This window comes from Psammomys obesus, unplaced genomic scaffold (assembly GCF_907164565.1).
Source record: "Psammomys obesus unplaced genomic scaffold, mPsaObe1.curated_primary_1811, whole genome shotgun sequence".
Taxonomy (NCBI): domain Eukaryota; kingdom Metazoa; phylum Chordata; class Mammalia; order Rodentia; family Muridae; genus Psammomys; species Psammomys obesus.
Genome location: NW_026591086.1, coordinates 6,503,061 through 6,526,671, shown reverse-complemented (window position 1 = coordinate 6,526,671; position 23,611 = coordinate 6,503,061). Strand labels below are relative to the sequence as shown.

General features: G+C 39.5%; 1 protein-coding gene across 1 annotated transcript; it reads left to right on the top strand.

Annotated features, from left to right (window-relative positions):
• Nucleotides 1-275: 275 nt before the first annotated feature.
• On the top strand, nucleotides 276-22,250 carry Adamdec1 (ADAM like decysin 1). The gene is made up of 14 exons (XM_055609832.1): nucleotides 276-435; nucleotides 2,267-2,382; nucleotides 3,628-3,704; nucleotides 5,182-5,260; nucleotides 6,025-6,101; nucleotides 8,462-8,648; nucleotides 8,855-8,914; nucleotides 10,100-10,171; nucleotides 10,437-10,603; nucleotides 10,986-11,067; nucleotides 11,744-11,874; nucleotides 13,072-13,246; nucleotides 19,997-20,082; nucleotides 21,274-22,250. The coding sequence occupies exons 1-14, from the start codon at nucleotides 348-350 to the stop codon at nucleotides 21,278-21,280; spliced, it is 1,404 nt and encodes a 467-aa protein (XP_055465807.1). The 5' UTR covers nucleotides 276-347; the 3' UTR covers nucleotides 21,281-22,250.
• The last annotated feature ends 1,361 nt before the right edge of the window (nucleotides 22,251-23,611 follow it).

Sequence of the window (23,611 nt, the reverse complement as noted above, 5' to 3'; positions counted from 1 at the left end):
CCAGTCTCTTAAAGTATAAGCACAATAGTGACCTCTTAATACATTTGCAAATGTATGTGTATGTGTTTGGACCCATGAGTCTCAGTCTTCACATTCCCTTCAGGGTGGAACCCAAGGCACACAGCTGCCCAGCTGTGCGCCCTTAATGAGCCTTCCCACAGATGTAAACATTGTTCTCAGGGGAGGAACATTCTCAGATTTTGATGCTGCCGTTCATTGGGCAGTCCATAGCACAGTTAGGAAATATCCCTTACCTCACAAGTGAAATTCGAGACTTTATGTTCCTTCTTAATTTCTAAAGAGAACTAGAGGGAGATAAAACTGGCCACTGGAGAGACCATAACTCTATGCTGCCTGGGACCTCTCAGCTACCCACAGAGGCCAACATGTCTTGGGTCCTGCTTTCTGTCCTGTGGTTCATCATTCAAAGCCAAGGTAGGTACAGTCATCTTATACAAAAATCAAAAACCAAACAACAAAAAAAAAACCAGATTATTTGATGAGTGTACCCATGAGAAAATGGCCTTTTCACTCACAATGTAAAGGGCAGTACAGTTTACACAGTATATTTTCTGTGTGTTTCTCTACTGAACTATAACTTGCATACATGCATATTAGTTTATAGATACACATGTATGTGTAATGCTATTTTTAGGTCACATGTGAAAAATGTACTCTAAAGCCCACTATAGTGTTTTTCAATTTCATATACTTCCCTAAATAAAAATCATGTTTGTATACAATGTGATTTTTTTCAAAATAGATTAAACAAGTGTTGATTATTGCTGTATTTAGGATATACTGGTAAATAAAATTGTATTGATGTAGTCATTAAACAATGCTATGTATGAGTTGGGTTTCAGGATATTTCCCTAAGAAAGATTCTCAGTTGTAGAAGATAGTCAAAAGGAAAGTCCTAGAAAGGTAACTGTTCCTCCCTTTAAGCCGATTATTGAGAGGTGAACCAACAACTTGAGAGCTTTTATCTGCTCCCTTACTGCACCATGGATAGATAAGCTAAGGGCATCGACGTCATCTCTGGTTAATCTTGCTAGAGGTGTCATCATAATCATGTTAAAAAGTCAAATGTTGAGATCCTGCACATTTCTACCTACAAGCGTGCACAACAGTAAGTCTCCTGTTGAACTAGCCAAAGAATATAGCTGGTAGTCATTACTTGTTCAATAATACTATATAAATGTTCCTCTCTAGGGCTGGGTTTAGATCCTTATGTCTCATACACTTTTTACATTGTAATCCCTAGTGAGGATCTAAGAATGGTAAAGTAGAATAATGCTGATAATAATTGCACAGATATTCAGACATAATGATGAAACCCTTTCAAGTCCAGTTAGTCGGTCCTTGTGAATGCTGCAGTCATATATATGGCTGTGATTTGCAAGATAATTTAATTATTATCTTTCACCCTAATGCATTCTGATTGACATAGTAAGTAAGAATCTGTCTTGAAGCTGCGGAAACACAGCTTTCTACAGTAAGATTGACCCTGTGTGAAAAATTGCAAAACTTGGAAAAACAGAAAGGAAGTGTTTCTGTTTTCCTATAATGCTGAACAGAGTTTCACAGCTTATGTATGCTAATCTAGAAAGACAAAAAAAAAATAATAGGGAGGCAAAGTGGCTTTCACTGGGCCTTTCAGCTAGAACTACAAGCCACCTCTTTTTGACTCTGAGTCAGTTCTTTCCTTACCATTTGTAAATAAGAGAAATGTCTCTCTGGTACAATTTAAATACACCAAGAAAATACCTTTACCTGTAAACACTTTCCCCATGTGTTCTCTGTTCCTTTAAAATTTTTCTGGAAAAGGTCAATAAGAGGTTTACATCCAAAGGAATCTACAGTTTCGAGGGTAAAACTATAAAGAAATGACATCTTGGTGTATTATCAATAGAGTTGTGAAATCACTGGGTTTAGGGTATTTCCATATTGTGGAGTGGGTGGTGAGCGAAATTGCACTTTGAAGAGTATTGCAAAGGAATGAACCTAGTTATTACAGGTACAGTCCTGGCTTTCCTCAGTGTTCCTGATCCACGATGAAGTGCTTCTCTATGAGGAGAAACCCGGTTTTCTGTGTCTTTCTAGAAGTTAGGGAGACAAGAAAAAATATTTTGTCATTAAAGTTGAAGCCAGCTGCGTGATTTGTTCTGAACAGTTAATTCATGTCCACACAATATAGCAAACAGCCAACCAAACCTGGAAAAAAAAAGTCAGTCTTTCTTATCAATGTTTTCTGGCTTCCTCTAAGTGATCGATACAACGTCAACCCCCAAGTTAAAGCTCCATGAAATAGTTCAACCTAAAAAACTACCTATTGCACATACAAGAGGAATTGAGAGCAACGAGACAAAGAAGAGTGAAGAGGTAAGTTATGTGTCATGATTATCTGAAGACAAAAGCGAAGAGCTTCCAGGAGTAGTGTGACATCACCGTCAATGTCCAGCGGCTTCATCTTGCAGTTCAGCTATCAGCTCTGTGTTTGCAGATTTGTGGATGCGGTGCTGATGGGGCACACGGAAGGATTATTGGGGTGTGAAGTTTATTAAAAAGGTTATAAAACACACAAACAGATATGCAAACAACAGCATGGCTAGGTGTCCAAGAGTCTGTGCCCCAGCACCATAGACAGACAGCATGGGAGGTTGCTGAAATGGACACAGGATCAAGAGGAAAGTTTGGACGTCCACTCCAAAGTTGGCTTTCATGGCAGGAGCCTACAGCCAGGCTCTTTGATTCCCAGAGAGCAGAGAAATAGGCTGGGAAAAAGGGTGCCTTGCCATTGCTAGCCCTAATGCTTCCCAGGACATAAACTTACTCCTTTAGGTGGGAAATATGGACATCTAGAAGTCTGTTGTTAGAACATCACAGAGAATGCTCTCAAGAGGAGGCTTATCAGTCTCTGTGAGAGGGAGCCTGAGCATCAGTCTGGTCTGGACACTGGGGAGGAGAAAGAAAATGACTTCTCAGAACTTGGTTATAATTTAACATCAGAGGACCAGCTGCCTTGCTTGATAAAAAAAGGTCAAGCTCTTTTGATGTGTCCTCAAATCCATTGGAAGAGAAGAGGGGATCACAAACAAGGCAGTAGTTCTTGAAGGAAGCCTTTTCACATTCCTGTCTTCTCTTCAACTACCCCTTTCCCTGTCTTCCCATTTTTTCACAATGTAGAAAGGTATTCTACCATTTTGGCAATATTCTCTCTTTCTATAATTTTTATCACTTGATTCATAGTAGATTTGAAAAACCATTTAAAATATATTTCAACCTGTTGTGAAGTAAAATAGATACTATCTTGTTCTGTTGATAGTTTATTATGGTACAAAGGACAATGTATTATACTTTAAAGCAGACGGCAAGTCTCAGGGTCACAAATTAGAGCCTCATTAATCATTGTGGTTGGCAACTGATGATATTTTAGAAAGTCCATATTAATATGAAAATTACATTTATTTTAGATATAAGAAATAGATAAGATGTAAGAGAAATACTTTCAACTTCTGTGTTCCTGCTATTACAATGCATAGTGTACATAATTGTTGTGCTAAAATGGTTATAATGTTTGACTGACTGAGAACTATGTACAATAACCACATCATTAAATATTTTCAGGAAAGATATGCACCTGAAGTTCAATATCAGATCATACTAAATGGAGAAGAAATCACCTTTCACCTAAGGAGAACCAAGTAAGGACAATTTCTTCCTGAAAGCCTGCCCACTGGTTGTATCAGCAGAATATTGGGAAACTTCTACCTAGCGGTAGCTTCATTACTGTAACTGTGATAAAGTGACAAAATCAGGTTGGGGAGGAATGGATTGCTTTAGCTTACAATTCAACATAGCAACTCATGCCTGCAGAAAAGTTACGGTGGTGGCAGCTTAAAGCAACTGGTCCTATTGCATCCACAGAGAAGCAGAGTTAGAAATGTAAGACTGATACTCCAACCAAGGACCATTCATGGAGGTAACCTAGAACCCCTGCACAAATGTAACCCATGGCAGCTCAGTGTCCAAGTGGGTTCCCTAGCAATGGGAACAGGTACAGTCTCTGACATGAACTCAGTCATCTGCTCTTTGATCACCTCCCCCTGAGGGGGTTGCAGCCTTACTAGGCCACAGAGGAAGACAGTGCACCCAGTCTTGATGAGACCTGATAGCCTAGTATCAGAGGGAGGACCTCCCCTATCAGGGGACTGGGGGAGGAGCATGAGAAGTGATGAGGAAGGAAGGGTGGGGTTGGGAGGGGATGAGGGAGGGAACTACAGTTGGGATACAAAGTGAATAAACTGTAATTAATAATAAACAAATAAATTTAAAATAAAAAAGAAAGAAATGCAAGCATGCTTCCTGCTCAGCTAACTTAGTCTAATCCTCTACACTCCCGAGTTCCCAAACTCGGGAATGAACGGTGTCATGTAATGGATGTTCAGGGTTGGTCTTCCCACATTAATTGAGACACCCAAGGCAGTCTCCCATAAACATGTCCTGAGGGGCTCCCATGCCAAGACAAGAGGCAGAAACAGCAGAACCTCCAGAAGCAGGCCTGTCTTACAAAGTGAGACATGAGACAAACACGAGAGAGACCCTGCCTCAAACAAGGTGGGAGGTGAGAACTCACACATGAGTTTGTACTCTGATCTCCATGTGTGAGCTGGAATATGTGCAACTGCACAAAAACACACATGTACAGAGACACCTCCCTCCCCCAGCCACACACATAGACAAGAATTTATCCCTGAGCCCGAATCAGGGTACACAGCGCAGCAATAAATTCTAAGGGAAGAGTGAAGGGGCATCACACGTCTTCTACTCTCAGTAAGCTTTCTTCATTAGTCTCTTATTCACACCAGTGACCCAGCACCCTCTAAAGACTATGTCCTTGCTCCAAAGGATCCCTTCGGGGCTCTACCTATTCATGTTTGAAGAGAAAAGAATCTGTAAGTGAAAAGTAACTGAGTGAGTTTCCCCCTTTCAGGGTTAACAGGTGTAAACTACATGCTTTGATGTATTTTAGCAGGATGTCCCAGTGCTGGTAAAAGATCAATGGTCAAAAGTCCACCAGGCCTCACCGTACACACAATTATTCCAATAGCACAAAGATGTCAGATGAATCTGTATTTGTTGGTATCATGAGTGGATTATGTCTCTTTTCACTCTGCACAGTCATCTTCTGGGACCAGACTACACTGAAACATCTTACTCATCCAGAGGAGAAGAGGTGACCAGAAGCTCTCAGGATGCGGTAGGCTCTGAACACATCCTGGGATTTTACCTTGTTAAAAAAAAAAAGGATTGAAGATAACTTTTAAATGCATCAAGTGACTTGGAAGAGACGTGGTATCCATGGCCAGTGAGACAACAGGAGGAAAATCACAGAATACTTTTCAAAGATAGGAACGAACACAAAATAACACACACACATACACACACATTGCTCATGTACCTACACATTCAATTAGACATCCCCACATACTGATACTCACAAACTCACAAAAACTTCACTTTAATACATTCAAACATACTTGTTAACAATGCACTTGTGTTCACACCACACACACACACACATGTACGGCAAATAAAATGGCAAGCAAAGCCAGCTAATTTAAGCCTGATTCTGGAAAATCTGCCAACACATCATAAATCCTGTGAGCAAGGCTTCTCAGTAACATCAGAAGATCAATTAAGAACAGCCTCCTGGATTCAATCTTAGTCCAGATAATGTGTTAGGTGACAGCTCAGATACTAGACATGGCAGCTACAGGGTCAGCTCTGGAGCAGCTTGGGTAACCTTTGAGGTCCTTTCTACCTTCACTCCTGGGGACTAGGAAAGCCTGGTCAATCCTTGAGCCTGCCTACTTATGTATCCAAGATTCTAGTTGTCACAGCTCTGACCTATGTATTCTCATCAATGACATATACTCATATATAACTCTGTGTGTATGTGTGCCCATGTGCTTGTGTGTGTAATGTCTACACTTCTACAGTGTGATATGTTTCCTACTCCAGAAACCCTGCTACTATGAAGGCCACATCCTGAACTCAAGAGGCTCTCTTGCCAGCATCAGTACGTGCGATGGGTTGAGGTGAGAACTGTCATACATGAGTAATTGATGCTGAGTGCCTCTTGTCACACAGCCCTGAGTCTTCCTCGTGTCTTCCACTGTCTTCCTGCCATCTGAGTCATTTTTGTTCATTGCTGCATGTGTGAAGAATAAACTATCATGGTACAGTCACTTCATTAACTCTTGTTCTGGAAGTCAGTCCCAGCTCTGTCAAAGCTACACACTGGACCCCGGTGACATCTGTGTCCATTAACAACCTGGAATCAATTGTGTCAGATTTTTTTTTAACTAACATGTCATGTGGGTAGCCTCTTATCTAGCATGAGATTAAAGCAGAAAATAAAATATGTGATTTCTAGTCTAGCATGGTTCATATTTAACATGATCTCACTTTTCCTATATTATAAAAATGCCCCATTGGACATACTTTTTATTCGTTTTTAAAATGGCTTTACAATATTTCAGTGTATGGAGTACTTTCTAATTCTGAACTAAATGTTTTAATGGAAAAACTCCAATGAACCTTTTTTGTTCTCTCTAAGGTTCTGAGTGACTAAATAATCATTTACTCCATTCTCCAGTCTACTCATAGAAACTGCCAAGAATTGTTTAATAAATGAATAAGCAGACTATTGGAAAATATTAGACTAACAGACTCATGCTGTTAAATCCAATGTCTTCGAAATTGCTTCACTTTAGTCATTTTTGAGACTACTCTGGGTAAATGACATAAGCTTCATTTTGTTCTTTTGTCACTTTGGTTGAAAATAGCCTCCTTTTCTCACATAATATATCCTGACTATGGCTTTCCCATCTCTACTCCTCTCAGTTCCTCCTCCACTCCTCCCACACAGTTCTGCCCCCTGTTGTCTCTTATTAGAAATAAATAGGCTTCTAAGGAATAATATAAAATAAAATATGGTAAAATTAAAACTAATGCATTGGAAGGATAAACCAAAACGAACAGAAGGAAAAGAGCCCAAGAAGAGACACAAGAAAAAGATACAGACACAGAGACCCTCTCATTCACACAAACAGGAATCCCATAAAAACACTAAACTGGAAGCCATAATATATATGCAAAGGGCATATAACAATCCCTGAAAAGATTCATTTGGTGACAAGAGATAGCCAGTTGGGGTTCTATCTGCCCAATTATTTGATGATTTCAGATCCCCTTATCTATGTATATATATACATTACTGTGTTAGATTTTCATACTACCCTCAAATGGTCCTCAATTTTAGCTGTCTCTTTCAGTATTTCCACCTTTGCCCTCTCTTCTCTTCCCCTGTTGAACCAGCTGTTTCAATATCTCCCATCTATTTATAACATCTATTCTATTTTCTTCTTCTAGAGAAATCTGTCTTTACCCCTATTATGATATCCCATAGCCAACCTTTGTGGTTCTATGGATTGTAGTTTAATTATCATTGACTTAACAGCTGATATCTATATATAAGCAAATATGTATCATATTTGTCTTTCAGGGACTGGGATCCCTCACTCAGGATAATTTTTTTTCTAGTTCTTTTCATTTACTTGTGAATTTTATTATGCCATTTTTTAACAACTGGGTAATTTTCTATTGTGTAAATATAGCACAGTTTTATCCATTCATCTGTAGAGGGCTATCTAGGTTGTTTTCAGTTTCTGAGTGCTGTAACTAGAACAGCAATGAACATGGTTGAGCAAGTGTCTGAGTGGTAGGATAAAGTATAGATTAGGATAGATAGGTTCTCATCTTTCTGGGGAGCTGCCACACTGATTTCCAAAGTAGCTGTACCCGTTTGCACTCCCACCGGCAAGATTAGTGTTCCCCCTACTCCTCACCACTGTGAACTTGTTTTATTGATATTATCCATTCTGAAAGGTGTAAGATGAAATCTCAAAGTAGTTGATTTGTACTTTCCTGATGGCTAAGGGTGTTGAATATGTCTATAAGTGTTTCTCAGCCATTTGATTTTCCTGTTTTGAGAAATCTCTGTTTAGCTCTGTACCCCTTTTTTTAATTAATTTTTTCTTGATATATAGAATTTTTTAGTTCCTTATATATTTTGCCTGTTAGTCCTCCATTGAATGCATATAGTTGGTAAAAAGTATTTTTCCATTCTGTAGGCTGCCACTTTGGATGAATGATTGTCCTTTGCTATGCAGAGGGTTTTCAGCTTAATGAGGTCCCATTTGTTAATTGTTGCCCTTCATTTCAATATTGGGAAAACACCGATTGTAGTTTGAATGATTAGGTGTTAGTTGTGAGGACTGTGATTGAAAATATATGTGAAAAACTGAGGTGGAAGGAGACTACCACTCCATGCTGAGTGGTCTGTTTGGATGGGTATATGTCAGGGCATCCTAAAAGACAATGTCATGTCCCACAGAGGGTTCTTCACTCATCATAATCAGAGATATCAAATAAAGCCTCTACAAAGCTCAGACGAAGGAGAACACGCCGTTATTCCAAACAGCCAGGAGAAACCAGACACAGCTAATTACAAGCAGGGTAAGAAGGACGTTGGCAGGAAACGAAGCCATCTTCGAACTTCTAGGTCACTCAAAAGCTCAAATGTAAGTATAGCTTTCTTTCATACTATGCATTTTGATTGTCTAAGCAAGGATCGAAGACAAACAGGTGTGTTCAGAAATGACTGGTCTATGCAAAGTCTCTGTTTAATTACTTCTTTGACTTGCTTTGGAGGAAAAAAATGTAAGTACTTGAATCATTGTGAGTAGAGATGCTTATTAAAGAGGTTCTCTTGTTATTTGTAACACAGGCAGACTTACTTCAAGGACAGAAGTACATTGGTCTCTTCTTGGTGCTGGACAATGCCTATGTGAGTACAAATGATGGTACCTCTTAGTTCTCAACTTATAAGTTAACTTAAAAGTCTTTTTAGTTAACAACACATTTTTGTTCAGCTATATTTCTTGGCTGCTTTGGTTTCCTTGTTAACAACAGTTTTCACACCCACCATCCATTTATTATCAACAGTCACCAAATATTTATGTAATGGCAATACACTTCATGCCAGGTACCTATGTTCTAGTTTGCTTTCTGTTATTCTGGTAAACTCCATGACCAAAATTACTTGGGGAACAAAGGGTTTATTGTGCTTTCAAGCCACAGTCCATTGTTGAGGGAAGCCAAGACAGAAACTCAAGGCAAGAACTGAAGCAGAGGCCACACAGAAACACTGCTGTTGGCTTACCTCCCCAGATTGCTCAGCTACACTTCTTATGCAGCCCATGTTCAGCTGCCTAAGGGTGCTACAGGCCATGGTGCTTAGCCCTCCCACATCAACGAAAGCCCACAGGCTAGTCTGAGGAAGACCGTTCTTCAATTGAGGTTCTTAGGTGACTCCAAACTGTTTCAAGTCAACAAAAACTGACCTATAAGCACATACCCATAAGCAATCAATCCTAAAGGTTTTAAAGAGAAGTATTTTAATAAAGTATTAGGTTGTTTTAATATTTTACCACAAACTATAAATAACAATTTAACAAGTGTTATGTAAGTAGGAACGCAAAACTATGCACAACTTACAAAAATATAAATACGGAGAAGCTACCGCTTATGTTGCTCCATAATCAAAGCTGAATTAATACTGAGTTGTTTGAAAGTGTTTAAACTACTGGTTTTATGTATTCAGCTTAAAGATGAATAGAAAAATCCAGTTCTAAGCCTGTAGTCCCAGTATGGAAATCTGAAGCAGGACAACCATAAGTTTGATGACATCCTGACTGCATAGTGAGAATCTACTTCATACCAAACGAAACCAAACAAACAACAAGAAAGATGAAAGACATTACAATTTGTTATGAATGCTCAATTCTTATCTTATAAAAAAAAACCAACCCTATATCTGAAGTAGAACTTGTTGAAATAGAGTATATATAAGTTAGTCACGGATTGATCAAAAGTTAACTGTTATGACATGTGACTTTTCTATTTAATCCTCGATCTTCTCACTTCAGTTTTCTATTTAAATTTTTTTTTTTTTGCGTTTTGTCATTTTCAGTATAAGATGTTTAAAGGGAATGTAACCCAGATGAGGAGCTTTGTGCTTGAGGTGCTGAGTCTGCTCAATGTGGTAAGACATTCGTCATGTATGTGTGTTTCCACACCTGTGCTTGGGGCTTCCTTGTGGCTTCCCCTGTATGGGGGCAAGAATCACCTAAGAATGAGAGCTCATCAAGATGAAAAGATCATAGGCAGCAACAAAGGTATCTTCTAGAATTTCTGCTTTCAAAACTGAAATTCATGATATGTTTTGCATCCCTTCATCTATCCCTTGTGGTCACCGAGAGCACTAAAACTAATCCTGTGTGTTTTCATGAAAAATGTTCTTTCCGCAGATTTATAAAACCATAGATATTCAAGTGTCTTTGGTACGCATGGAAATCTGGTCTGATGGTGATAAGATAAAGGTGGAACCCAACACTGGTGCCACATTAAAAAACTTCATGAGATGGCATTATTCTAACCTGGGAAAAAAGATCCATAACCATGCCCAGCTTCTCAGGTGAGTTCTTTCTTGCCAGGGCAGGGTCATGAGGGCAGACTAGGTGATTATCTCCAGCATTTCTTGACAAAAGAAATGAATGAATGTCTGTTCAGTCATTTCTCTCCAATAAGCTGTGAGTGGTCGGATGTTCCTATCATTAGCAATCAGCTCTTGAACTATTTGAAGGTTAAGATCAATAAAAGGTTAAAAATCAATAAAACAACTCTTGGATGCAAAATATCCACCTGTAATTGTGGGGCTGTGATATGATAGAGGCTGTTCTGGGGCACCCTGGACATATAGAAGGTTAGGGGACAACAAGGGAGGTCTATGACATCACTACCAAAAGCTCTCCGTTCCAGAGTCAGATTGCAATAGGCTCTCTCTACCTTTTACACAGTGGAATTGGCTTCCTTGGTGGACGTGTAGGAATGGCAGCTGCAAGCTCCTTGTGTACTACGTCTTCAGTGTCGGTTATTGAGGTTTGTACGTTTCTACTAAGACACCCTGCAATTCCTTCTCCACGGAGACGAGCATCGTGGTACTGTACCGAAGTAGCCACCATCAGCTGAACTGAGAAATCAAAATAGAAATAAGACCATTATTGGACTATGAAATATTAGCCCTGCCAAAGGCCTCACATTTCATTTTCTATTAGAGAATAAAGAGACCATGTGTTGAGGCAGAAAGGGGAGCCAGGTTCTTCCTATGGCCTCCGAGAATTCTAAATGAATTGTGTGGGATAGCTGTGCAGAGGTCAGACAAGGAAACAAAGAAGTGCGTTCAGCCATCAATGTTCATTGCTACTCATGGCATAAGAATTATAACCACAGTTGTGTGAATGTGAGTTCCTACCATGGCACCTAATAGCACTTTACATAGAAAATGCAATTAGTCCAGCTCTGCTGAGAATTCAGGGTCTAGAAGCTCAGTATTCATTGACTGAGCATGAGCTATGACCAAATGCTTATATTTATAGGAACCAAACCCAGAAGGTACAATAGGCCAAAGCAATGCCAGAAAAAAATGAGTCTAAAGACACACTATCCTTCCTCTCTATTTTGAAATGTCTATTCATCTTGGACATTTCACCTTGACAGGAACTGAGAAATAACCGAATAAAATCAGAAGTAACAGATGCTTCTATTTTTTTTCCAGGCTAAAAGAAAGAATGCTGTGTCTCTCGTAGCAATAATGTCACATGAGTTGGGTCACGCCCTAGGCATGCAGGATGTTCCATACTATACCAAGTGTCCGTCTGGCAGCTGTGTGATGAATCAGTACCTGAGGTAAGACGGTATTATCCCAAAGTAAAAAAAAAAAAAAAAAATCCCCAATTCCCAAGTACTTTAAATGTACTGTGCAGATGTGGGGTATTCTAAAGGTATTCTAATAATTCAACCTCCAGCTGCTTTGTGCATGTATTTTACCAAATTCAAGGCTCGTTCATTAAGATTTTAAATACCCCACCATAGAGTAACTCTGTGGTGACCCTATCATTTTGACTTATGGTTGTTCTAATTTAAGGTGGCACTATGTTTTCCTAAAAACTAGATTGTTTAAAATGATAGTTTTGTTTCAAGCTTACCCAAGAGAAACATGTTTTGATCCCCAGCATCAACCAAGCCTTCTATTTTAGCATAGTCATTATAATTATCTGATAATGCCAGTTAATTTACCAAGACTTGGGATATAAAATGGATGTGGTATCTTTTGTTCTTGAGGCGCTCACAAGTAAAGACGTTTGCCCGAGGATGACAGGAATCTTCATTTACTTCCTCTAACTAGATCATGAGTGTCAGCTCCTACTGCCCCTCCCTCGGTGTGGGATGAATAGATGGTAACAGTGGTAACACTAGTCTCTCTTGTTGCTTTGGATAGTCTTGAACTCCTGTGACGATCAGCTCCAATTGCTAACTTGTCACAGTATAGAATCATCTGGGAAGAGATTCTCAATAAAGTATTGTCTGCATTCTGGTTCTTATTGGGGATTGTCTTTGAAAGTTCATTGACATGGGAATACCCTACTGTCTTTGGGTGGCCCTTCTCCCAAAGGGTCATGAACTACAAAAGAGTAGGGAAATAAAGAACAACAAGCAAACAAGTGAGCATGCATGGATTTATTTCTCTTTGATCTTCACTGGATATGATATGACTAGCTATTTTGACTTCCCTTTCTCTCCTAAGGTTTTTGGTTTTGTGATTTTTTTTTTTTTTATGGTCAGGACATTCTATTACAGAAACGGAACTAGAATATTTGAACTCTTTCTTCTTTGCTTCCGGATTGTTAGGAGAAAGCATTCAATTAGAATATTAAATATGCTTCATCACCTACCCTAGATAGCATGGAGACGTCCTGGACATTGACTGATTTGAAGTTTCCATTGAATTGGATCCCACAGTGAGATGCAAAAGTTTCTTCTGTTTACATCTTACCCACAAGCTTCTATACTGTCTATCATGCTATTCTGTGTTTTCTGTTACAGTTCGAAATTCCCGAAGGACTTCAGTACCGCGAGCCACTCACGTTTTCAAAGATTCCTTTCATCTAGAAATACAAGTTGTCTGCAGCTGGCACCTAATCCTAAAAATATAATAAAGCCAACATGCGGGAACCAAGTTCTGGAAACGGGAGAAGACTGTGACTGTGGCTCTCCTGAGGTATGAAAATACGTGAGGTTTAAAGTTGTATTTACTAAGATTTAAAACAGAACTGTTGAGGTGAAAATTATACACTCTGATTTTCCATTTCCTTCTTTAAAGATTTTATCTTGCATTTTATTTGTGTGTGTGTGTGTGTGTGTGTGTGTGTGTGCACATAAGTGTTTTTGTGTTGATACCCTTGGAGACCAGGAGATTTCTTGGAACTGGATAGACAGGTGATTTTGAACTGGCAAACATAAGTGCTGAGATCTAAGCCTTCATCCTCAAGATTGTGAAGCATGCACTCTTAGCTCCTGAGCCACCTCTATAGGACCCTCTCCTTTCTCAGTGCTCCTTTAGAAAATTCATTCTGGTATTTATAAGTAGAGGACCTAGGTCTAGACCATGCATTGTACTTGGCTGCTGCTCCAGACTCCATAGGCCCCTCTGGGCCCTGTCTGATTGGCTCTAATGATCCTTGTTCCCATTCTTCCACCATTACCTCTGTCTATTTTATCTCCCCTTCTTATTGAGATTTCAGCATCCTCTCTAGGGTCCTCCTACTTATCTTCATGGGGTCTATACATTGTAGTATGTCTAGCCTCTACTAGATGACTAAAATACACTTTCCTTTTAAGTGAGTACATACCATGTGTATCTTTCTAGATCTGTGTTACCTCACTCAGGATGATATTTTCTATTTCCATCCATTTGCCTTCAAATTTCATGATTTATTTTTTGCCTAATGGGCATCTGAGGCTTCAGGTGGACCCAATGATCAGAGGAGTATCTCTGACATGGACTATGTTATCTGCTTTTTGATCGCTTTCCCCTGAAGGGACTGCACTCCCAGGCCACAGGGGAGGAAGACAAACTCAGTCCTCCTGTGAATAGATGAGCTGGGGTATCTGGGTAGGGGGAGCTTCCTTATTCTGAAAAAATGGGGGAGGGAGAATAAGTGAGGGTAGGTGGGTCTGAAAGGAGAGGAGGGAGGGACCTATGACCAAGATGTAAATTGAATTAGTTAATTAAAAAAAAATTATACGGGAGACAAATGATATCATATTAGTGTGCAACATATTTATTAGTGTTTTGCTTTTGATTTAAGTTAACCATCCTATGAAAAACACTTTAAAAAAAACAGAATCTGTTTATGACATGATCGTATAAAGCCAAATGTAAAGAAGTGAGCCATTACCCATAGCATGCCACATTCCTTATAGACACTGGATTCAGAAATTTCTAAGATTCAGGCCATGTTTAAGCATGTGTTAGACAGTCAATCACAGATCTAAATGGAAGGCTTCCTCATGGGTATTTTCTTTTTTCACAAAATCAGCATGTGAAGTCATCAGCTGAAAACACAAAAGAGGAAATTTAAAAAGCAGTCTCAGAAAAAACCTTTGTGCCCAGATTTTTTCTTTTTCAATTAAATTTATTGTTTTATATTAATTACAGTTTATTTACTTTGTATCCCAGCTGTAGCCCCTCCCTCATTCCCTCCCAATCCCACCCTCCCTATCTCATCTCCTCCTTGTCCCTCTCTAAGTCCACTGATGGGGTGGTCCTCCTCCACTTCCATCTGGTCTCATCAGGACTGGTTGTAATGTCCTCCTCTGTGGCCTAGCAAGGCTGCTCCTCCCTGGCGGGGGGAGGTCAAAGAGACAGCCACTGAGTTCCCTTGTTCCCCTTACTAAGGAAACCCACTTGGATACTGAGCTGCCATGGGCTACGTCTGAACAGGGGTTCTAGGTTATATCCATGTATGGTCCTTGGTTGGAGAATCAGTCTCAGAAAAGACCCCTCTGCTCAGTTATATTTGGTCCTTGTGGAGCTCCTGTACTCTCCAGATCTCACTAACTCCCCGTTCTCTCATATGATTTCCTGCACTCTGCCCAAGTTTTGGTTATGAGTCTCAGTCCAGATTTTTTGGTTCTGTTGCTCACTTGTGAAGCGCCTATCCCCTCCAGGTCTTTTATCTCCCCCTTCTTTCATAAGATTCCCTGCACTCTGCCCAAAGTTTGGCTGTGAGTCTCTGCATCTGTTTCAATACCCTGTTGGGTAGAGTCTTTTAGAGGTCCTCTGTTATAGGCTTCTGTTTGTTCTCTGTTTTCTTCCTCTTCCGATGTCTGTCCCATTTGTCTTTCTGAGTGAGGATTGAGCATCTTACTCAGGGTTTACCTTCTTGCTTTGCTTTTTTAGGTGTACAGATTTTAGAATGTTTATCCTTTATTATATGTCTAATATCCACTTATAAGTGAGTATGTACCATGTGTGTCTTTCTCATTCTGGGATACCTCACTCAGGATGATCTTTACTCCAACCAAGGACCATGCATGGCCAACCTCTGCAGATATTTAGCCCATGGCAGCTCAGGGTCCAAGTGGGTTCCCTAGTAAGGGGAACAGGGGCTGTCTCTGACATGAGCTCAGTGGCTGGGTCTTTGATCACCTCCCCCTGAGGGGGAAGTAGCCTTACCAGGCCACAGAGAAAGACAATGCAGCCAACCCTGATGAGACCTGATAATCTAAGATCAGATAGAAGGGAAGGAGGACTTCCCCTAGCAGTGGACTGGGGGAGGGGCATGGGAGGAGAAGAAGGAGGAAAGGTAGGATTGGGAAAGGATGAGGGAGGGAGCTATAGCTGGGATACAAAGTGAATTGTAATTAATAAAAATAAATAAATTTAAAAAAACAAACAAACAAAAACTGCATGAACCTATAGCCTCTAGGCTCCTCACAGCGACACATCTAAAACAGTAGTTTTCAACATGTGGGTCATGACCCCTTTGGAGTTGAATGAACCTTTCACAGGGGTCACCTAAGACCATTGGAAAGCACAGATATTTATATTACAATTCATAACAATAGCAAATTACAGTTGTGAAGTAGCAACAAAAATAATATTTTGGTTATGAATCATTACAACCTGAGGAACTATAATAAAGGGTCTCACGACTAGGAAGATTGAGACCTCTGCTCTAGGTTGACAGTTACTGTGACTTTGCTAATGTTTATATAATTTCAAGGCATCCTCTGCATCAGTGAATGCCTCAGACCGACATCCACAAACGGTTTCCTGTTTATTTCTTCCTTTATCTGAGACAGGATTTTAGGTTGTAGTCCAGGATGGCCTCCAGAGCATGATCCTCAGGTCTCAGCCTCATGTGTGCTAGAATTTCAGGCACCTCCCATCATGAGTAGCTCATATGAGACTTGTAAGAGAATTCTACTTTGTGATCTTCTGTTACTTTTAGGATCTAAAAAGATTCCCATATTAGAAAAGACTTAAATGAGGCAATTTGCAAACTGCTCCACAGAGAACAGCCTCTTACTTGTTGTGAAAAACAAACCCACAACATAGAGATTGGCACTATTCTTAAAAGCTCATAAATGCCAAAGAAGTTCAGGGACCATAGCATGGGAACTTAGCTCTTACTTTTGAAAGCTCTCTGACAGCATAGATAACATCTTAGGTTTCTGTGTCTCAGTGCATTCTTTCGGAAGTTCAAGTTATAGATCAAATTCCTAACTTAGTTTTGTCAGAATTGATTGCTATCTAAGATTTTCTTTTTAATATAGGTTATAATTCATTGATTTACCTTTGATGTCACTTTATTATTACCTTTTCCAATTATCTAGGTGATTTATCAAATATTTTTAAGAGCTGACCTCAATTTTTTCCATGTACATAGGGAATTATATCCAACACACAATGAAAATACATTTATAATTTGTGGCTATATGTTCATATATCTTTTATGTCTCATGTATTTATTAAATTTCCCATAAAATACACATTATGAATAATCTTTGCTCTACCTTCATTTTATTAGATCTGGTTTTGGCTATTTGTTATCTGTATTTATGAAACATAATGAGCTATCTCTTATCTGCAGTGGAAATTTGTGGGAAAGCATGTTTTAATGCCTCAATTTTGGCTTCCAAACTTATCCGTTAATTTTGCTACTTACCAAAATGTCAGAAGCTGTTTTCTCCCTTAAATTCTTTAATTTGATGGATTGCACTTCTTTTATTAGTATGATTAGGCAACTCTTACATTTTGGACTAAGAAAACTCACATAGTTGGAATACAGTTATTATATTGATAATCTGGAGTTTAATCCAATGCATGTTTGTCCTGTGTGTGCTTTTTTGTGTGCGTGCATGCACGTGTGTGTGTGTGTGTGTGTGTGTGTGTGTGTGTGTGTGATCATTATACATCTCAGTAACACTATCATTCAGGCATGGTAAGAGCAAATTTTAATTTTTTCTCTATTTCCACATCATTTGAATAGTAAAGAAATGTCCATTCTTTAAAATTTCAACAGATTTAACTGCAATATCTTCTGAGCAAAATTTGAGGAAACTCTTTGTGATCCCGCCCCCTTTGATCTTTGAAGACAGTGTTCATTGAGGATAGCATTTCTTCCCAGTATTGACTATCCCCGGTTATCATCATTAGCAGTGTACAGCAGAGCAAATGGGCTAAAAGGGGGGGCATTTCCCTGATGAGGTCTGAGAGCCGCAATCCATGTGTATAGCAATGTGAATGCAGAGGGCAGTGTGATTATGTCCAATTAGCAGGAAATGGTTATGGTTTTAACCCTGGATGCTGCAAGTTCCTCGGCCTTGGATTTCTGTCCAGATTTCTTTTTTATTATATTATTATTATTTATCACAATTTATTCTATTTGTATCCCTTCTGTGGCCCCTTCCTCATCTCCTCCCAATCCTACTCTCCCCTCCTCTTCCCCCCCATGCTCCTCCCCTAGTCCACATATAGAGGAGGTCCTCCTCCCCTTCTATTGGATCCTAGTCTATCAGTTCCCATCAAGGCTGGTTGCATTGTCTTCCTCTGTGGCCTGGCAAGGCTGCACCCCCCACTGAGAGGTGATTAGAGAGCCTGCTACTGAGTTCATGCCAGAGAAAGTCCCTGCTCCCTTTCTTAGGGACCCCACTTGGAGACTGAGTCTATGGGCTACATCTGAGCTGGAGTTTTAGGTCCTGTCCATGCATTGTCCTTGGTTGGGGAATCATTCTCTTCAGGGCCAAGGGCTCAGTTTTTATGTCTCTGTTGGCCTCCTTTTAGAGGTCCTGTCCCCTCCAGGTCTTTCTATCTCCCCCTTTTTTCATAATATTCCCTGCACTCTGCCCAAAGTTTGGCTATGAGTCTCAACCTTTGCTTTGATACCTTGATCAGTAGAGCCTTTCAGAGGCCGTCTGTGGTAGGTTCCTGTCATGTTCCCTGTCTTCTCCTGCTTCTAATGTCTATTGTGTTTGCCCTTGTGAATGAGGATTGAGCATCTTCTTTAGGGTCTTCCTAGAGAAGATGCTGTTTAGCTTCTTTAAGAGTATAAATTTGGGGAGGGACATGTGTGGAAAAGGGGGAGGAAGGGAGGGATTAGGAGGGGAGAAGGGAGGGAACTAGAGGGGGGATACAAAGTAAATAAAGTGTAATTAAAAATAAAATTAAATTAAAATTAAAAAAAAAGAGTATAAATTTTAGTATGTTTATCTTATGTTATATGGCTAATATCCACTTATAAGCGCTATGTCTTTCTGCTTCTGGGATACCTCACTCAATATAATCTTTTCTAGTTTCCATCATTTGCCTGCAATTTTCATGATTTCCTTGTTTTAAATAGCTGAGTAATATTCCACTGTGCAAATGTACCACAATTTCTGTGTCCATTCCTCTGTTGAGTGACATCTAGGTTGTTTCTAGATTCCGGCTGTTATGAATAGAGCTGCTACAAACATGGTTGGGCAAATGTCCTTGTTGCATACTTGAGCCTATTTTGGATATATGCTTAGGAGTGGTATAGCTGGATCTTGAGGTAGCACTATTCCTAATTTTCTGAGCAAGCACCAGACTGTCGTCAGAACAAAACAACAGCCTATATGTTGGGAAAGGATCTTTTCCAACCCTATATCTGACAGAAGGCTAATATCCAGAATATATGAAGAACTGAAGAAGTTAAACAGCAACAAACCAAGCAATCCAATTAAAAATAGGGTACAGAGCTCAACAAGAGAATTCTCAATAGAGGAATATTGAATGGCAGTGAAACACTTAAAGAAGTGTTCAATGTCCCTAGTCATTAGAGAGATACAAATCAAAACAACCCTGAGATTTCACCTTATACCTGTCAGAATGGCTAATATCAAAAACTCAAGTGACAACACCTGCTGGAGAGGATGTGGAGAAAGGGGAACCCTCCTCCATTGCTGGTGGGAATGTAACCTTGTACAACCACTTTGGAAATCAATCTGGCCAAATTTCCCGTGCACAGGCATGAGTTTCTTTCTGTGTCCAATTAGAAAGCAGTTAGCTAACCCCATAACATTTGATTGCATGGCGGTGGATGGCCCCACATTTAGGTATCTATGGGTTAATGAAAGTCAGTGAAAACCAGGCATGGTGGCAATACTCAGGAGGCAAAGAGAGGCAGATCTGTGAGTTCAAGGCCAGCCAAGTGTACAAAGGAAATTCTAAATCAGGCAGGGCTACATGGAGAGACCCTGTCTCAAAACAAACAAACAAAATAAAAGAACAACAAAACAAGACAAAAAACCCACAAAGTTAAAAGGGATGGAGAGAAGCAGGGTTGATCTGGGAGGAACTAGGGAGAACAGTAGGACTGAATATGAACAAAATAAATTATATGAAATTCCCATATAATTAATATTATATTTTAAAAAGTGACATTTCCTTTCATGGGTGTCGTGTACTAAACGCCGGGATTGTTCTGTTTGTTCTTTGAAGGAGTGTACTGATCTCTGCTGTGAGCCTCTGACTTGTCAGCTGAAATCCCAGCCTGATTGCAGAGAAGAAGCATCCAACCACATCACGTGAGCGCCGTCTTCTCTGTGTTTCCCGAATGAGGCAACATCTTTTTATTTTTCTTTGAGATGTGAAAAGGTGTCCCACTGGGTTCAACAATGCACTAAAAACAAAGTTCATTTACACTTTCAAATGACTTAATTTTGTAGTGAAGAAAGAATGTGTTTATACACAAAATCAAGGCTGTGTGGTTGATCATACACATATAAAAAATGGGTTACTCTGACATTTACAAGACTAAGGGGCCTAGAACTTGTACTAAAATTGGTTTTAATTTCCTATAATTAACAAGTTAATATGAAAAGAACTAAAGTATATTTTTGACAAGCCTTGATTGATCAGCACAATTCATTCCCCTTAGAGATGTTAGTTATCATTTCTAAGGTAGTCAGGAAATCAATAGCACTTAAAAACTCAATGTAAAATTTGACAGTTTTATTCCCTTTAAAGTGTCTCAGTGGAATACAATCCAGGTGTTGTTTTGGGGTGCTTTATAGGCAAGTGTAATTTGAGGTAGGGAAACCAGTGGCTTGGCATTTGAGATTAAGTTTTTGTTTGAGTGTAAAATAGTCTCTGTATATAAAGTCTATAACGGCAACAGATGTCAGAAAGCTGGGATTCAGGAGACATGCCTTATTCTGTGCTCCTTTCTCAGACATTTCCTGGAATTAAAACTGCAACAAGAGTGAAATAAAATGGTCAACCCCAACACTATTCAGTATCAGTTCCTCAGGAAAGGAGCAAGGTCAAAGAAGAGTCAAGATTCCTTATCTATTTACTAAGTAGTGTTGAATATTTTAGTGAATTATGATGTGGGTTCATTGGTAGAGATTACTGGAAATCATGCCCAGACACGAAGCAGAGTTTTAAAAGTAAAAAGCAGAACAAAAAAAAACTTAGTTCCTTAGAGGGCTGGAATGATAGGTAACTATACCCTTTTCTGTGTAAAATGGGTAGTCCAAGATCAATGGAATAACATTGAGTTTGGACATTTAAATTCTAGTCTTAGTTCTGGAAAAACACTGTGGGGTTTAAGACAAGTTACTGAATTAATTCCCTTCCTTCTTGTTCCATGGAACTTATGTGTTCTCTTGGTTGCTAGCGCTTTTGAAAGTCTGTAAATTTCCATTTGTGTCAGCACATAATATTTTATCAGTATAATAATTATTGCTTTTGATTTTATGTCTTTCTTTAATTAGAAAATGATCCAGTGTCTACTTCACCGAGGAGCTACTTTGCCAGGACAAGAACCTGACTACCCCAGGGAACTTCCTAGTTTCACTTTGTGCTTCTGTATAGACAGGCCTCTGTATGCCGTGTTCTGTGTGCATCTCACAGATTCAATGACTAAACAAGAAGATCCTGAAATATGCTTGTATCTGTAGTGATTATGTAGACAGTAGACATTTTCTTCTCGTTATTCCCTACATAATACAGTATAACAACTATTTGCATAGCACTTTTGTTGTTTCAGTGTTAGAAGTAGTCTAGAGATGACAAAATATTTAGAAAAATTTCAGTGGCTGTTTGTAAATATACTCCAGTTCTTAAAAAGGACCTCCAGAGATTTTATATGTGTGGTCCTGGAGCCAGTCCCTAGTGGACACAGAAGCAAGACCTTTGCTTTTCTCTTTCCATTCTGCTTTCTGTGTTTCTACCAGCCCAACCAACAGGTCAATAGCTGCACTTAGCAATGCTGTCTATACGTTCATGTCTTATCTGCAGTGTGAATAGGAGAACCCTGAAAGTGTTTCGATCTTCGGAGAACAAAAGAAATGAACCTTTGCTGAAATACTCCACACACTCCATTGAATTATTAAATTAACATCAAATCGCAAACTGAAAAGTGATTTAGCTCTAAATCTCTTTGCTAGTGAACAGTGGGGAGAAAAAATGCCACCTACTGAGGGAGGGTGGTAGCAGAAAAGAGAGCAGAGTCACAGGCCCTGGCTGTCCCTCAACACCCATTTTGTCTAACATCCTATATGGGCCCATGCTTTTCTGTCTTGTGGGGATATTGGTTACATTCAAACACTTTCTATGAGAGCGAAGATGATTGCTCACACATTTATCTATTGTGAGAGGTCTGTGTTGTTTGCCTCTTAGAGGAAATGGAAAGGTAAGGCTTCATTCATTGGTTGATGTAATAAATCATGCTACTAACAAAACAATGAATTCTGTGCGGTCATTTTTTTAAAAAGATTTATTTATTTATTATGTATACAATGTTCTGTCTGCATGTACACCTTCACATGGGAAGAGGGCACCAGATCTCATTATAGATGGTTGTGAGCCACCATGTGGTTGCTGGGAATTGAACTCAGGACCTCTGGAAGAGCAGACAGTGCTCTTAACCTCAGAGCCAGCTCTCCAGTCCCCCTGTGTGGTCATTTTTAAAAGGAATATTTTCAAACTTATTCATGAGTCAAGATCCTGGTTATTGTTTACTTTAAAAATAATCTGCCTCAGATAGTTACGCTTTATATAGATGTGGGCAGCAGGGGAGGGGGCAAAGAAGGAAGCTCCTTACAAATTCAAAGCCAAGAGAGGGTATTTTCACAAAAGGGCCCCAAACGGTTTTAAAATCTAAGTTCTAAGAAGTTGCTGGACTAGAATGTACTGCTGAGTAAATTTTATCATGAAAAGCTCCACTTTTCTGTTGTGTATTTTCAAGACTGCATTTTACTTTTCTCCCTTCCCTTCCCGCCCCCAAACCTTCCCATATACTTCTCCCCACTCTTCTTCAAATTTGTGGTGTCCTTTTTTTAATCAATCATTATTGCATGCATTTAAGTATTTGTATATGCACATACATTAGTAAATACAGCCTGTTGAATCCATATTACGTCTCTTGTGCGTACGTTTTCAGGGCTGACTGTTTGGGACTGCCCAAGCAATGGATGTGGTCTTTCCTAAGCAGGCCCACCTCTCCCGCCCCCAGCTTTACTCTCCTGCCTATATTTGTTTGTGTAGAGTTGAGGCCTCTTGGCCTTTTCCTCATCTGCTGTTACAGAAAATGAACTTAGCTATTTGGACAGTAATGAGACAGCACAAAATTGACATGTCGCACCACCAACAATGTAATATTTTCTATGAAATTGCATAGGACAGGTAGTCATAGCTAGGGTCATAAAACTGTTCAGAGAATCATTGCAGAGTATGAGAAGTAAGTGCTGATTTTGTTAGTCTCTGAGTGGGTGACATGTTCCAAGACTAAATTTCTGCAGGGTCTGCTTTTGGTGCTTACCAATGTGCATGCAATTTCATTCTATGTGCCGTACTTTTAAGAAATTTCTTTTGGTGCACACAATTCTATTTCCACCACCACCTCCCACCCCCCCGCAGCACAAAACACTATCATGCCTCTGTAAAATCCATACATGTTTCAGAGTACTTTCATATTTTTGTCTAGTTTGGTACTTAATTAAATGAATAAGTTATGCCAGGAAATATTTTATGGGGGAGAATCTGTGCTCAAAAAGTCTAAGTGACTTGTCTAAGGTCTCATTGAAAACCTAAAGTAAGTATAAAGTGCGT